Source organism: Simochromis diagramma, unplaced genomic scaffold, assembly GCF_900408965.1.
Source record: "Simochromis diagramma unplaced genomic scaffold, fSimDia1.1 OVJJ01000715.1, whole genome shotgun sequence".
NCBI lineage: Eukaryota > Metazoa > Chordata > Actinopteri > Cichliformes > Cichlidae > Simochromis > Simochromis diagramma.
This window is the reverse complement of record NW_024387128.1, coordinates 80432-96694: the sequence shown is the minus strand read 5'-3', so window position 1 is coordinate 96694 and position 16263 is coordinate 80432. Positions and strand designations below refer to the sequence as shown.

Here is a 16263-nt window from a genome sequence, read left to right as displayed (position 1 = left end):
TGATTGGCTGACAGCGGGTTGTAAATGTGATTCTTTAAATAATTGATCCTTCAAAGGCAAGGTAAGCACCTTGCAATAACATGGCAATTCATGGTGCTTTGGACGAGGACGAGAAACATAAAGGACACGCGAAAGGCACATAAAGAAAAACTGAAGACAAACAGTACAGAACGAGTTCTGAATTAACTGCAGCTGGATGTTATGCTTTTGCGAGAGGCCTTTAAAAATGTTTTCACTTGATATGAAGGAATTTGAAGGGTTTGTGAAATCCTGCTTAGATGTACAGGACATGGTTTGGTGAAGGAGAGCCACTTCATCACCACTAAATAAATAGCTAGTATGACAGGGATACAAAACATATTCCAATGTTGTCAGAAGATTAAAGATTATATTCACTTATCTGGCAGCTACGTGACATCAGTGCAGGGAGCACAGCTTTGAAAACTGGAAAATCCCAAATCTGCCATGGGATTAATGTACATAGTTGTTGCATTGCACAGGGGAAAACGTGTACACTTTGTGGTGTCGTTTGCCCGGCGTTCGCCTCTTTCATTATAACATTGCAGACAATGGTTGTGACTGATGTTTCACAACTTGCAATTCATTTACTGAGAGGTGGACTTTGTCCTTTAACTTTCTCTCAAGTGGCCAACGCTCGAGCTAGAGTGAAAGGTAAAAAAGTTAAATCGCCCTTTGCTAAAATGAAAAATATTTTATCAACCGTCTCCTTTGCAGCAGCATGTTATTTGGAATTTCCCACACTTGTACAAATACATCTACATACCGAACGTTGTCCAACAGTTTAGTCATTCTTATCTTATCACTTTTGACTAGAATGCTTGGGGGGAAAAGCTAAAGACAAATGACACTGAGCCAGTTTCCCAACAAAATGAGGGATCAGCTCTTTAGCTAGTTGAATATTAGCTCTTCTTTTATATAAGTACGTTTTCCATACAGACATATACATTTACTGGGAACATAATGCTGAATGCATGATCGATTTTTCGTAGTTACAGTCCTGAGAAATCACATCCGTTGTTTTTTGGGGTTTTTTGCTACATTTGAACAACAACTGATCGTCTCTGAAGAAAACAAAGTTGATACACTGGAAGAACACAACAGGAAAAAACAGCTTTTATAATAATTTACTCAGCTGTAATTCTAATCAATTTAATACCTTCTTATAAAGAAAGTAAGTGCACCATTTGTCCTAAAATTATCTATATCTATTCCAGATGGTTTCAGTACAGTGGAATAACAGTTTTTTCCTCAAGAGCTTTGCAGATCCTGTCATGGTGCCAGCACAGTATCAGACCCCAGATACCAAAGGTTTACAGGGTCTGATAAACCTTTGGTATTCCCCCACCTCCCGCCCCCCGGGTCTCTCTCTCAGCTTTTCCCGTAGTTGACGGTGATAACATATGTGAGCCCACTTTTTCCCGTCAAAGCACACTGTATTTCCAGCGTAAAGAAGTCCATTGGACACATTGTTTTATGTACAGTGGGGCAAAAAAGTATTTAGTCAGCCACCGATTGTGCAAGTTCCCCCACTTAAAATGATGACAGAGGTCAGTAATTTGCACCAGAGGTACACTTCAACTGTGAGAGACAGAATGTGAAAAAAAAAATCCATGAATTCACATGGTAGGATTTGTAAAGAATTTATTCGTAAATTAGGGTGGAAAATAAGTATCTGGTCACCTCAAACAAGGAAAATCTCTGGCTCTCACAGACCTGTAACGTCTTCTGTAAGAAGATTTTCTGTCCCCCACTCGTTACCTGTATGAATGGCACCTGTTTGAACTCATCATCTGTATAAAAGACACCTGTCCACAGCCTCAAACAGTCAGACTCCAAACTCCGCCATGGCCAAGACCAAAGAGCTTTGGAAGGACACCAGGAAAAGTATTGTAGACCTGCACCAGACTGGGAAGAGTGAATCTACAATAGGCAAGCAGCTTGGTGTGAAAAAATCAACTGTGGGAGCAATCATCAGAAAATGGAAGACATACAAGACCACTGATAATCTCCCACGATCTGGGGCTCCACGCAAGATCTCATCCCGTGGGGTCAAAATGATCATGAGAACGGTGAGCAAAGATCCCAGAACCACACGGGGGGACCTGGTGAATGACCTGCAGAGAGCTGGGACCAAAGTAACAAAGGTCACCATCAGTAACACACTACAACGGCAGGGAATCAAATCCCGCAGTGCCAGACGTGTTCCGCTGCTGAAGCCAGTGCATGTCCAGGCCCGTCTGAAGTTTGCCAGAGAGCACATGGATGATACAGCAGAGGATTGGGAGAATGTCATGTGGTCAGATGAAACCAAAGTAGAACTTTTTGGTATAAACTCAACTCGTCGTGTTTGGAGGAAGAAGAATACTGAGTTGCATCCCAAGAACACCATACCTACTGTGAAGCATGGGGGTGGAAACATCATGCTATGGGGCTGTTTTTCTGCCAAGGGGACAGGACGACTGATCCGTGTTAAGGACAGAATGAATGGGGCCATGTATCGTGAGATTTTGAGCCAAAACCTCCTTCCATCAGTGAGAACTTTGAAGATGAAACGAGGCTGGGTCTTCCAACATGATCCAAAACACACCGCCCGGGCAACAAAGGAGTGGCTCCGTAAGAAGCATTTGAAAGTCCTGGAGTGGCCTAGCCAGTCTCCAGACCTCAACCCCATAGAAAATCTGTGGCGGGAGTTGAAAGTCCGTGTTGCTCGGCGACAGCCCCAAAACATCACTGCTCTCGAGAAGATCTGCATGGAGGAATGGGCCAAAATACCAGCTACTGTGTGTGCAAACCTGGTAAAGACTTATAGTAAACGTTTGACCTCTGTTATTGCCAACAAAGGTTATGTTACAAAGTACTGAGTTGTATTTTTGTTATTGACCAAATACTTATTTTCCACCCTGATTTACGAATAAATTCTTTACAAATCCTACCATGTGGATTCATGGATTTTTTTTTCACATTCTGTCTCTCACAGTTGAAGTGTACCTCTGGTGCAAATTACTGACCTCTGTCATCATTTTAGGTGGGGGAACTTGCACAATCGGTGGCTGACTAAATACTTTTTTGCCCCACTGTATGCCAGTAGCTTATTTTCACTTTCCTCGGAACCCAGCTGTGGTGACAGCTGTGTTTGATCGTCTTGGCTTAGGGTCAAAAGGTTAGCCGGGGATTACATTAATTCTAAAAACTTTCAGTTCCCATGTCTGTTGACATGCTTCATTGAATAAATTCCCCCAATCATCCTTCTAGAAATGCCTGTCTTTACAAGATTAGGCTCTGACAAACATCTCTTTATTCTGTGTCGGAGGCTGCACCACCCCTGCTATCAGATCACCTCCAGTGTCCTCGATGTTTGACTGGGCGAGGTGAGAGGATGTTTCCTCCACAGGTCCGGTGACCAATGCCTCTCATCCCAGCTGTGACCTTGTCCTTTATATCCAATGGCAGCAGGCGCAAATGCTACTGTACATCCATTTAGTCACCCCCCACATTTAAAACACTACATCTGAGGCGTTACTACCTCCATAAGCAAAGTTTCACTCCTGTGAGGACTGTGTGTTTTGGAAAGAACAAAAAAGAAAGAAAGAAAAATCCCAGAACAAGGAGTCCAATTAAAAATGGATTGTGGAGGTAAGTGCACTGTATGTAAACTGTTGGATGACAGGGTAATAGACCTATTTTATAGGGAATCTTCTGATTGGTCAACAACCTCCATGAGGGTCAATATTTGCCTATGTTTGAGCTTCTAATGAAGTTTTTTGTGCAGATTTAAAATCACAATTTCACATCTGGAATTAAAGTCTAGCAATGTGAAAAAGACCCATCTTTTTACAGGAATTTAAAACCAACACAAAGGAGCGAATTATGGAGAAACTACTGCTGAGTCTACTTGGTCTGCAGACAGTAATGGGGACGGGGTGAGTATGGTCAACCCAGCATTGAGCATATTTTGCAGTGTAGAGACGAATTATGAGCAGGATTCATCTGTATGAACATCTGTTACAATGTAATGCAAAACACTGATTGATGTTAAAAATAAGTAACAATAATGAAAATATGAATACTTCTATTACTACTACTGTTATTATCATTAATATACATTTACTTAGTTGACTAACTCAAAAATATGGTTTTCATATTATAGTTTTATGTTTTAATTTCCCACAGAATAAATATTTTTGATGTTATTTATATTTCTCTGGCTTTTACCGAACAATCTTCCAGTACAGACTTATTATTTCACTGTATAATTTAAAAGTTTATTGATTGAAAAGAAATTTAAAAAGGCAGAGAAGTTAAATCATCTCCGATGTGCTCAAAACTTTCAGCTTCTTACTAAAAGTTTTTCATTCGATGAGTTTGTTGAACTTTTCAGTACAGTAAAGAGTTTGGGGGGCACAGACGCCTTTTTCATAGCAGTGTACATTTTAAAATAGGCGTCGATGTGCTGAAATATGTGCCTGTAGATCGTAATGATTTATTAAGCTACATACTAATTTTTTTTTTACTCTTTAGTGAGTTCAAAGAGTAATTTCTAATATTCTCAAAACAGAAAATTCAGTACTACTTTATAATAATGTTACAGTATTAATCATTAGTAAGATACTTAATTCATCAGTTATACAGCAGTACTTCTGTCATTTATGAACGTGTTATGTTTCTGTATGTATGATATGTTTCTCCATCTGGTACTGTTACATCGGTACACTGTTACAGTGACCTGGTGCATGTTAAGAGGTTAAGTTAAATATATCATGTCCCAGACACTGGTGTGAACACAGGACACAAGAAAGGGTGGAACAAGTCCTGTCCCCCCGCCTGCAGCTAGAGGTGAGGTGTTCAGAGGTGTATCAGTACAACACCCAAGGATGGAGGCTGGATGTGGACAGGATGAGAGTCAAACACGGGGGCGATGATGGTATAGCTCTGTACTACAAACAGCAGGGCTCCGAGGCATCCTGTTTCATGTACAAGTAAGTGACTCGTTTGGTAACTGTCAGTTTGTTCAGATCAGGGGTTTTATGGGCACTGTTTAGGTGAAGTGTTGATACCTTTGGTTGTGCTTGTAAAATGCAAGTAAATCACATTTAATTTAGTCAAACATAGATTACAAGAAAATGCGACAGAAACCACCTTAGATGACAGCAACTAGTGTGACAGCTAAAAGAATGCACAAATGACCAGTTTCCGGATGTTTCTGTTCACCTCAGACCGCCAGAGATCCAGAGCCAGATGCTGAACAAGACAGCGAGAGCATGTTGTGAGGGCTGGGCTGGCCCGCGCTGCTCTGAGGGTGAGGACGAGAAACCAAAAAGCTGTTTTCATTGAATTTTGTACATTTTATAAAACGTATTTTGATCTTTTCAGTTTCAAGTTTGTTTCTTTGTCTTAAAAAATAGTGCTGTCACGTTTCTTCAGGTTAAAACTGGTACATATCATTTTTAAAGGATTACAAAATCACTGCTTCATATAAATTTGAATTTGAAATTCACTAAACAAGTGACTACACCATGATTTTCCACTGCACTTACATTTTCTTTCTATGTCCTTGTTCTATAATGGTCAAACGCATCCTGACTCCTAGCTGTGGGTGTGCGTGGTCAGTGCTACTCTACGTGGAACTGTGTGGAATTCCCTGGAGTTCATAATTCCTCACTTATGCCCATGGAGCAGTGTTGCAGCACTCTGTGGGGACTGAGCTGGAGGAATGCTTCAGACCACACATGTTTGTCTTGCACTTTCACTTTGCTTCCAGGTTAGAAACCACGCACATACGTGTATCTGATCTAAGTTCAGTGCATTTTATTTATTTATTCTTCAAAATCCTTCTCCTTCACATTTTGTCAGTAATGTTGCAGCTGCCGGTGATTCCAGATATTCTTTTTCTTCTCTTCAGATTCCCAAACCTCTCCTCTGATGCGCTTTGGTCTGCCGGGTAGTGCCAGCGTTCCTCAGAGCTCAGCCACCTGCATGTCCTGGGGTGGAGTCCACTACCGTACCTTTGACAGGAAGCACTTCCACTTCCAGGGCAGCTGTACTTACCTGCTGGCCTCATCTACTGATGGCACCTGGGCTGTCTACATCAGTACAGTTTGTGATGGGAGAGAAGACTGCAGTAAGGTATTATGTTCCACACACTTCTGAGATGGTTTGGATCAAACAGAAGCAACTTCACTGCCACACAATTCAATCCAATGCTCAAAAAACTTGAGGTTTCCACACAGTGATGAAATGTGAACCCTTCCAACCTCTTCTGTGCATTCATGTTCTTCATATCTGTCTGTGGCTCTTTGCTTTCAGGCACTAAGGATGATGCTGGGTCTTGACTTGGTTGCAGTACATCACAGGAATTTAACCCTGAACAATCTGCACATTCCAAACGGACAGCCACTTTTTCAAAATGGTAAAAATATTCTCAGATATAACTCTGAGCTCTTTCCTTTCCTGTCTGACTATTAACATAAGATAATATGACACTTGGCTAAAAATATTCACACCCCTCACTTAGTGGTCGCCATTAGCAGCAATTACAACTTGACAGTATTTGTGAGCATGGTCCCTCAAGCGTCCGGAAGTTTCCACAGTTGTTCTTGGTAAAATTGTTCAAGCTCAACTAGATTTAGTGCAGAACATTGGTGCACAGCTGTTTTCGGGGCTGTTTCAGTGAATCTGTTGAGTTGGACTCTGGTTTGGCCCAAAACCATAGCTGGCTTACACACAGGGTAGCTTTCTAGTTTTGTGTTTAAGGATTTCTCCCCAGAAGTCTCCTAGTGCCTGTGGCAGACAAACAGCATGATGCAGCAGCCATTGTGTTTGACTGTGGGAATTGTATTAGTGAGGTTCTGCTTAATCCTTGGTTTTCTACACACACAACATGAGGAAAGATGGTCAAATAGTTCAACCTTTACTTAATCAGACAGAATGCCATTGCTTCTCTTTGTCTAAATGTTGTTAGGGTACCTTTTGGTAAACTCTCAAAGTGCAGGCATATCTCTACTCATTGAGAGTGATTGATCCACAGACTGGCTCTCAATAAATAACAGATACTCCTGATGTCAGCTCATTAATGACACTCGAACCCAGGGGTGGGCAACTCCAGGCCTCGAGGGTCGGTGTCCTGCAGGTTTTAGATGTGTCTGTGATCCAACACAGCTGATTTAAATGGCTAAATGACCTCCACAACATGCCTTGCAGTTCTCCAGAGGCCTGGTAATGAACTAATCATTTGATTCAGGTGTGGAGACCCAAGGTGGGATCTAAAACCTGCAGGACACCGGCACTCGAGGCCTGGAGTTGCCCACCCCTGGTCTAACCTCTCCACCACCATGGGCCAGACCAAAGAGCTGTCAAAGCAGGGACTATAGACATCTATAGACTATAGATCTATACAAGACTGGACTGAGCTACAAGACCATCACCGAGAAGCTTGATGACAACTGTTGGTACAGTTATGTGGAATTCTAAGAAATATAAAATGATCATTAATTGCCCACAGTTTGGAGTGTCATGCAAGGGTGAGAATGATGATGAGAAAAGTGATGCATGGAAGAAGCTTGTTAATCATCTGAAGGCGGTTGGGACACTAGGCTGGAACGGACTCTTGCAGCACCTGCAAGGTCCCCCCTGCTCAGGACGGCACCTGTAGAAGCCCATCTTAAGTTTGACAGTGAAGATGTAAAAACTCAGAGAAGACTTGGGAGTAAGTGCTGTAGTCACATACAACCAAAACTGAGCTTGTCATGTTTGGAGTAAAAGAAATGCATATAATGACCCAAAGAACACCATCCCCATAGTGAAGCAAGGAGGTGGCACCATTACACTTTGGGGATGGTTTTCAGCTAAGGGTACAGGAAGACTTCAGCACACTGACAGGAGAATCTTCCATGAGCTCATGAATGAAACCTTCTTCCCTGAGATCTTCCAGCACGACAATGACACAAAACATACCACCAAGGAACAACAAACGACTGGCTAAAGAAGCAGCCGATTAAGGTCATGGAGAGGTCTCGACAGTCTCCAGACGTCAGTCCTACAAAGCTTTGAGTTACTAAGCAACAGCCAAGAAATCTAAAGGATTTAGAGAGCTGCTGTAAAGAGGAGGGGCAAAAATCCCCCCTGAGGTGTGAGGTGACCAAGTACAAGAGTAGTCCACCAAGTACTAAGTTATGTTTTGCGGATCAAAAACTTAAGATAAGATACCTTTATTAGTCCCACGAATGGGAAGTTTCATAAGGCTTATTTGACGCAATAACGTGTTTTATGAGTTTTTTTTCTGTCTATTCTATTTCTTTTCATTAAAATCAAAGTATTATAAAAATGAGAGAACATTTGTGTCTTTTTAAGAGAGCAAACTTATTAATTTAGCAAATAATTATTTCCCCCACTGTAGTTACGTTTCAGACCAAAGCCATTTGCCTCTAATTGCTGTGACTGACTGCTCGTTCCAAGCTGCTCCTATTTGAGAACAACACAGGCTACTCAGCTCTGGCCACATTCAGTGCTGCAGAAATGTCCTTTCATTTCCATCCTTAGACAAAATGACATTAAAAGCTCCACATTTCTGTGCACTGGCTTGTATCTAAAATTGTGACTTTGTATTAATTGCTTGCAGGAGTAAGTGTGCATTGGCTGGGAGACTTTGTGTTTGTGGAGAGTGGCCTGGGGGTCAGAGTAAAGTTTGATTTGGTGAACACAGTATACCTGACAGTGACCGCTGAGCACATGGCAGCCACCAGGGGGTTATGTGGAATCTACAACAACAATGCCGACGGTGAGAGAAGTACAGTACAGACGCACTTGCAATCAAAGAAGGCTTTCCTTTCTTTCTACATATCTAAGTCGTTCTTTCTTGATGTAACTTTGTTTGCTATGTGTGCTTTCAAACTTTACCCGTCACACGCAGTTGCTTTACATTATTAACCTTTATGTGTTTGTCCACGGTAGATGATTTCACCACAACGGGTGGATCCGTGTCCCAGTATGCTGCCAGCTTTGGCAACTCATGGAAAGTTCCGGACCAACACAGCGAAGTACTGCAGTGAATTCGTTTTACTTTAACTGCAACATTTTAGGCTTTTTTTTTGGTCATTATTACTTTGAGACAGGCCATATTGGCAGTGTTTTCTGAAATGCATTAGTGAGACTGTGTCCCATGCTTCCCTCAGGGCTGCAGTGATGCAGCTGAGCTTGGTCACAGCTGTGACGTGACAGGAGACACTGCGCTGCGTCAGGAGGCAGAGTCAGTGTGCCGCCGACTCTTGGAAAACCCCTTCACTCATTGCCATCCTCAGGTCAGAGACCTCTGATGCTTTTCAGTCACATAGCATATCCTTTTCTTTTCACAGGATTTTTAGCTTCTAGGTGCTGCAGTGTGATCTTCAGTTGTTGTTAGAGGTCAGAGGTTTGCATAAAACCATCATGGCATGAATTTGGGGCTTTTAGTGTTTTTTTTTATGTGGACTTTTTCCAGGGTGAGATGATTGCACACCCCACATCTTTAATGACCATATGAAGCAAATATTGGATGCAACAGTTTAAATTTATTTGGTATTTTCTGAAAATCAAGGGTGAAAATTATACATGCAAGTTTGAATTTGTGCTTACATTCACTGAAGTTTTTTAATAAGCGTGCTGAAGGTTTTGAACTTGACAAGAACAGAGCTTATTAACTTTTCATTATTGAGCATGTTTAACTACAACTGGTAGTTTCTCTTTAGATATTTGGTTAGGATGGTCAAGAATGTCCCAGGAACCAGTGAGGACCAAGCCTGCCATGAACTGCAAACACAATCTGTTACTGTCACAGACTGAGAGGATGGCAAGTCTCAACTCTAAATTCAAAACCTTCAAGCTTGACTGAAAAAATGCAGCTTTCTATTTGCACAGCCGGTTGGCTTCTGGAGAAGACCTTCATGGTCAGACGAGACAAAGACAGATCCTTTTGTGTCTGTTACGAGACGTACGCTTGGAGGAATAAAAGTGAAGCTTTCAAATCTAAGAACACTGTATTAACTCCAGGCATGGTGGAGGTAGTACCATGCTCTGTTTGGCTGTCACACAGTAGACGGAACAATTAAGAAGGTGGACTATCTCACAGCATCACCTCGAATCAACAGATGGTTGAAATATGGATGCAACTGGGACGAACAGGACAATGGTCCTAATTGTCCTGTTCATCCCAGGACAATTGTTATACCTGGTAAAGCAGCAACGCTGATCATTTTATTAAAGATGAAAGAATTTAGACAGTTTTTAACTCTCATGATGCCGCAGTGATCGTTTGACATTGAGACGGAGTTTAGGACCCAGATTACTCCGCAAGGCTCCTGACTACGGCTGTGATGCTCCGATAATCCATCAAGTGGGGCGGCTTCATAGCTTAGCAAAGTCGTGCTGAAACCTTTTTTGACAGATTTCTGAGTGCCGTGTAGCACATAAAATTGATTTGAGGTCAGTAAGCCCAACCAGAATTCATACATGAGGTGAGCTGGATTATAAGGTGCACTGTCGATTTTTGAGAAAATTAAAGGATTTTCTCAAAAAAAAGGAAGTGTGCCTTATAGTGCGGAAACTACAGTATGTGCCTGGAAACCAACCAATTTAAATGAATTTTACTAGTTCTGCCAAGAAGAATGGTCCATTATCCAGCTAAATGTGACGTGTGTCGATGGCTGATTAAGGTGCCAAGTGCTGAGGAGCATTTAATCAAATATTAGCAGGGGTGTATATTTGAGCCGGTCGAAGTAAAATAGCTCGTGTGTGTGTTAGAGAAAATCTCAAATGAATTTAAACTTATGCTTCCGATATTTGTCTCATAAAGTCATTAAAGATGCAGGTTAAAGTAACCATGAAAAACTCCATGACATTCACGTCCTTGATGAGTTTATGTCAACTTTTGACCACATGTTGTGTAAATGTACATTTCTCTGAACACCAGGCTGTAAAAAGCTACTCGAGGTAAATAACTGACCAAGTTCACTGTCACAGTTCCAAGAAAGGGAAGGGCTGTGCTTACTGTATTAAAGACCAATGACTTGTTATAGATACAGTGTGATTAACTTGTGGTAAATAAGGCATGAATTGTCTATTTCCCCCTGTCTTTACTTGAAGCCAAAGGTGTATTTATTATAATTATAATATCTTAAAACTATACTGACAATCACATTTAACAAGATGTTAAGAATGCTGACTTTTATGACTTCAAACACTAAATTTAAATAGATTGATAGCACAGTTTACAATAAGTAAACAGCATAATGTCACAATAATAACACAACCATATCAAACAATGTGTTTCCTGTAAGATCACTTTGTGTTTCTGTCTTTCAGCTGGACCCAGCAGCCTACATAGACACCTGTCTTTACCTGTTTTGCAGCCTGCCAGCCAAAGAGAGGGAGGGGGCAGTGTGTGACACCCTGGCTAGCTACGCCCGAGAGTGTGCCCAACAGCACATCATCTTAATGTGGAGGACACCCACCCTGTGTGGTAAGGAAATGTCTCACGTCTCCTCTGTCCTCCCCTGCCTTCTGCTCTCAGAGTGATCTTGCGTTACATCTGATAAATGCGACGACTGGGTGTTCAGTCAGTGGATCAATTCAGTAAAATTGCTTACACAGCATTTAGCTAAAGTTTGCTAACATCATAGATATAAAAAAGGGAATGCAGCCAACATGATGTCACTCATTGGTTTGACTCACATTTTGAAGCCTCTGTTTCAGCATTCTTGGTTGTAAGGAGCCTCATGTCTCTATATTGCAGTTGAGTATGGTAATGTAGTGTCATGGTATATAATTTGTGTCCAGACTTACTGACTATTCAGCTAATGCTATCTGCTTGGTTAGCCAGAAGCATCCATAAAATGCTACGGATGCATTGCTTTGACACAGAAACCTGGATTTTAATTTAGGGTCTGTAGGTTCTAACTTTATTTTGAACTCAGTAACAGTATCTATACGTAGGACTCTCCCTGAGTTTCAAAGCAGTGCTGACTCACAGCACATTATTATAAACTGTAAGCAACCATATCTTCTCTCACAGCAACCGGTCGCAGCAGATGGCCACGCCCCTCCCTGAGCCTGGGTCTGGTGCAGGTTACTTCCTGTTAAAAGGGAGTTTTTCCTTCCCACTGTCACTGCTGCATGAATAAAATTGAATTGAGTTGAATATCTCTGGCTAGGTTAGGGTTAGGGAACCTCTCTTCTTTAATAAGAATAAGAATAACTTTATTTTTCCCGAGGGAAATTCTTTTGTCATGTACATGCTCAAAGCAGCAGGAGAGACAGAGGAACAGATGAATAAGATATAAAATATATACAATAATAATAGTAGTGTACAGTAATATACAGTAGTAGGATAGTGCAAGACATAGTATCAAATAACTCTAACGAAGTAATATATATGACTGGATCCTGGAGAATAAATAACTTGACTATCAGTGCAGGCGATTCTAGAAAGTGACAAAGTATTGTGCAATAGAATAAAGGGAGTAGCAGCGTATGATGGGGGCATGAAACACATATTCAATGAAGTGCTGTTGGGTAATATTGCACGGTCTGAAAGGAAAAGAATAACATTGGTATTAGTCTCAGGAAAATCACCTACAGAGTAAGGAAGAGTTATACAGTCTTATTGCCACCGGCACAAAGGATTTCCTGTGGCGGTCAGTTCTGCATTTCGGGGCAATGAGTCTTTTGCTGCGTGTGCTCCGATGGTCCATCATGGGGGCGTGCATGGGGTGGGAGGGGTTATTCATGATAGAAACAAGCTTTTTTAGCATTCTCCTCTCAGACACCTCCAGGTTCTCAAGTCTGACACCCAGGACAGAACCAGCCTTTTTAATCAGTTTGTTCAGCCTGTTGGCATCGGCTGTCTTCACCCCACTGCCCCAGCACACAGCTGCAAAGAACACAGCGCTCTCCACCACAGAGTGATAAACATGGTCAGCATGTTCCTACCAACATTGAAGGACCTGAGTCGCCGCAGTAGGAAAAGCCGACTCTGCCCTTTTTTGAAGATAGCATTGGTGTTCTTGGTCCAGTCCAGTTTACAGTCCAAGTGTACCCCCAGGTACCGGCAGTCCTCAACGATCTCCACATCAGCCCCTCTGATGGTGACAGGGTTAGGAGGAGGAGCCTGCTTCCTAAAGTCCATGATCAGTTCTTTTGTCTTTGTGATGTTAAGTTGTAGGTGGTTAAGCTCACACCACTCAACAAAGCTGTCCACCACACTCCTGTACTCCTCCTCCTGTCCATCCCTGATACAGCCCACAATGAGCGGCAGCTCTTCAGTCGGACATGCTGTGGTCGACTTGTTAAATAGTCCGTAATCCAAGCTACCAGTGGGGCGTCCACCTGCATTTCTGTGAGCTTATTCCCCAGCAGTGATGGTCTGATCATGTTAAAAGCACTGGAGAAGTCAAAGAACATGACCCTCACAGTGCTCCCAACAATGTCCAGATGAGAATAAGCCTGGTCCAGCAGGTAGATGATGGCATCCTCCACGCCGATACGAGGTTGATAGGCAAACTGCAGGGGGTCCAGCCAGGGCTCCACGAGCAGACGCAGATGTTTCAGGATGAGTCACTCTAGCGTCTTCATGACATGTGAGGTCAGAGCCACTGGCCTGTAGTCACCGAGGGTCAACGGGTTGATCTTTTTAGGGTCAGGAACCAGGCAGGATGTCTTCCAGAGTGATGGGACTCTCTGCATTTCCAGACTCATGTTGAAGATCTGTTGTAGAACTCCAGACAGCTGGGAAGCACAGCACCTGAGGGCCCTGGGACTGACAGCGTCAGGGCCAGCAGCTTTGCTGGAGTGGAGTGGAGTCTGCCCAATTCTCTTTTGATGTCATCTGCTGAGAGGGACAGGGTGAGACGGTCTGAGGGGGCAGGAGAGGGGGGAGGAGAAAGGAGAAGATGGGAAGAGCTGGGTGTGGAGACAGGAGACGCAGGGCAGTCAAACCTATTGAAGTGCAGATTTAGGTTGTTTGCACTTTCGACGTCCCCATCCATCCCAACACCTCTCTTTTGTCTCAGGCTAGTGATGGCCCGCATTCCATTCCACACCTCCCTGGTGCTGTTGTCCTGCAGTTTGCTTTCCAGCCTCCTTCTGTAGGACTCTTTACCCTCTGCAATATTGGCTTTCAGCTCCTTCTGCACCAGTTTCAGCTGATCTCTGTCACCGTTTCTGAAAGCTCTTTTCTTCTTGTTCAGGGTTGCTTTGATGTCTTTGGTAACCCAGGGCTTATTGTTGGAGAAGCACAAAATGTTTTTTTGGGATCCACAGTGTCCACACAGAAGTTAATATAATCTGTAACACAGCCTGTCAGATTGTCAATATTGTCCTGATGAGAATCACGCTATAATAATGCTGCTTTCTCTCTTTTATCTGTCCTTTCAGACCGTGTCTGTCCCAGAGGTCAGGTGTTTTCAGACTGCATATCCTCCTGTCCTCCCAGTTGTACTTCTCCACAGCCCCCCGCAGCCATGGGCCAGTGCAGGGACGAGTGTGTTGGAGGATGCGAGTGCCCTCCAGGCCTCTATTTTCACCAGGGAAGGTGTCTGAAAAGAGATGATTGTCCTTGCTTTCATCGCAGACGCACATACCAGTCAGGGGACAAAATACAACAGAGATGCAACACCTGGTGAGGAGGGAGTCTTTTCCTGTCAACTCTTCATCGTTTACCCATTTTGCCCATTTACGTGCAACTTTTTTTGCCTTTACCTTGACAGTGTGTGTAGCTCGGGTCAGTGGCAGTGTACTGGGGAGAAGTGTGCGGCAGAGTGCGCCCTGATGGGCGGTTTACAGGTGACCACTTTTGACAAAAAGAGGTACTCACTGCAACGAAGCGACTGCTCCTTCATTGCTGTGGAGGTGAGCCATGTGTAGAGAAATGCAATCAAACACATTTGCTTACACTATGAGGCAGATTTGTGCATTGTTACTTTGTTCTTATTCTCTGTGTGTTTTCAGGACTTTGTTGACAGGAAGGTAGTTGTGAGTGTGCGCTGTGGAGAATGTACGGCAGGGGGAGGGGAAGGAGGAGGGGGGTGTCTAAAGGAGATGTCAGTAACAGCTCTCCGGACCACAGTCACCATCACAGACACCGGTATAGTATGAAGGTTTGCTTGATAGATCACAGGAAATCAAATCTAGATGTGTCTAGTAGTTTGTTTCTCTTACTGTTCTCTTTAGGCTCACAACACAGCTTTACCCAGCAATTAATGGTGCTTTAGACCATCGACTGTATACAAAAACAACACCAAAATCACAAACAAGCTTGTGTCCAGTTTGACAACTTTAACTATATACCCATCGATGTCTAGGGATGGGTATCGTTTAGGTTTTATCCAAAACCGGTGCCAAACCGGTACTTTTGAAATGGTGCCGGTGCTTAAACAATGGAGAACACAAACTTTGTCCAAAAACCTCTCATGTTCAGCTGTTTTTTTGTAAAAAGATAACAATGTTATCCTTTTCTGCAGCTATGGGGCATATATGGCATCACTCTTGGCTGGAAGCAGTGCTTAAACAATGGAAAAAACACAAACTTTGTCCAAAAACCTCTCATGTTTAACTGTTTTCCACTTTTTCTTTGGTCATTTTAGCCTTTTTGGCCAGGGTGAAGGGAGCATCTGCCATCAAACAAGAAGACAGCCGCATGTAGCTACGACGGTGTTTGCTAGTTCACCTTACATGCATTAATGTAATAACGTGGTTAGCCTACTCAACGTAAATTACACACGAACAACATTAAGCTACTCACGCAGAGAAGAACGGCTGCTGCTGCATCATCATCCTCATCATTTCTGCTACACTGGCAGGGCTAGGGGCCAGGACTCTCCTCTTCGGGTTCTTGGGGGATGTTGCTAACTCCGGCTACGATAACAGGCACCACACCCGCAGTAGATGTGCTCGGTCTTTGATAGCAAGCTATCAAATACAGTGCATTTCTCTGCTTTAAAAAAAGGTGTTTCATCAGATTCGAGGTGTTACCTCCTTTGTAGTGATGCGCGAATCATGAACGAATCATTCAATAAGAATCACTTTAATGACTCACAAGCCCAACTGACTCACTGACTCATCCCTGTTGCTGTTAGCAAACTAATTTCATTAGTAGAAATATATCTAGCTTATAATTAAAACTGTGTGAAAAAAAACAACAGCCAGTTTCTTAACGAAAACATTTCTGCTCTGAACTGGAAGAAAAAACCCTGAGTAGAAGCTCACATCAAGACAATA

The 16263-nt window shown here is 42.8% G+C and overlaps 1 protein-coding gene across 1 annotated transcript; it reads left to right on the top strand.

Annotated features, from left to right (window-relative positions):
• Positions 1-3064: 3064 nt before the first annotated feature.
• LOC120743475 (SCO-spondin-like) lies at positions 3065-15415 on the top strand. Its single transcript, XM_040047115.1, has 14 exons — positions 3065-3654; positions 3859-3941; positions 4788-4997; positions 5235-5317; positions 5609-5779; positions 5921-6144; positions 6325-6427; positions 8636-8794; positions 8968-9053; positions 9189-9314; positions 11353-11509; positions 14422-14665; positions 14754-14895; positions 14995-15415. Exons 2-14 carry the CDS (start codon positions 3889-3891, stop codon positions 15139-15141), a joined length of 1905 nt encoding a protein of 634 aa, XP_039903049.1. The 5' UTR covers positions 3065-3654; positions 3859-3888; the 3' UTR covers positions 15142-15415.
• Positions 15416-16263: the final 848 nt, after the last annotated feature.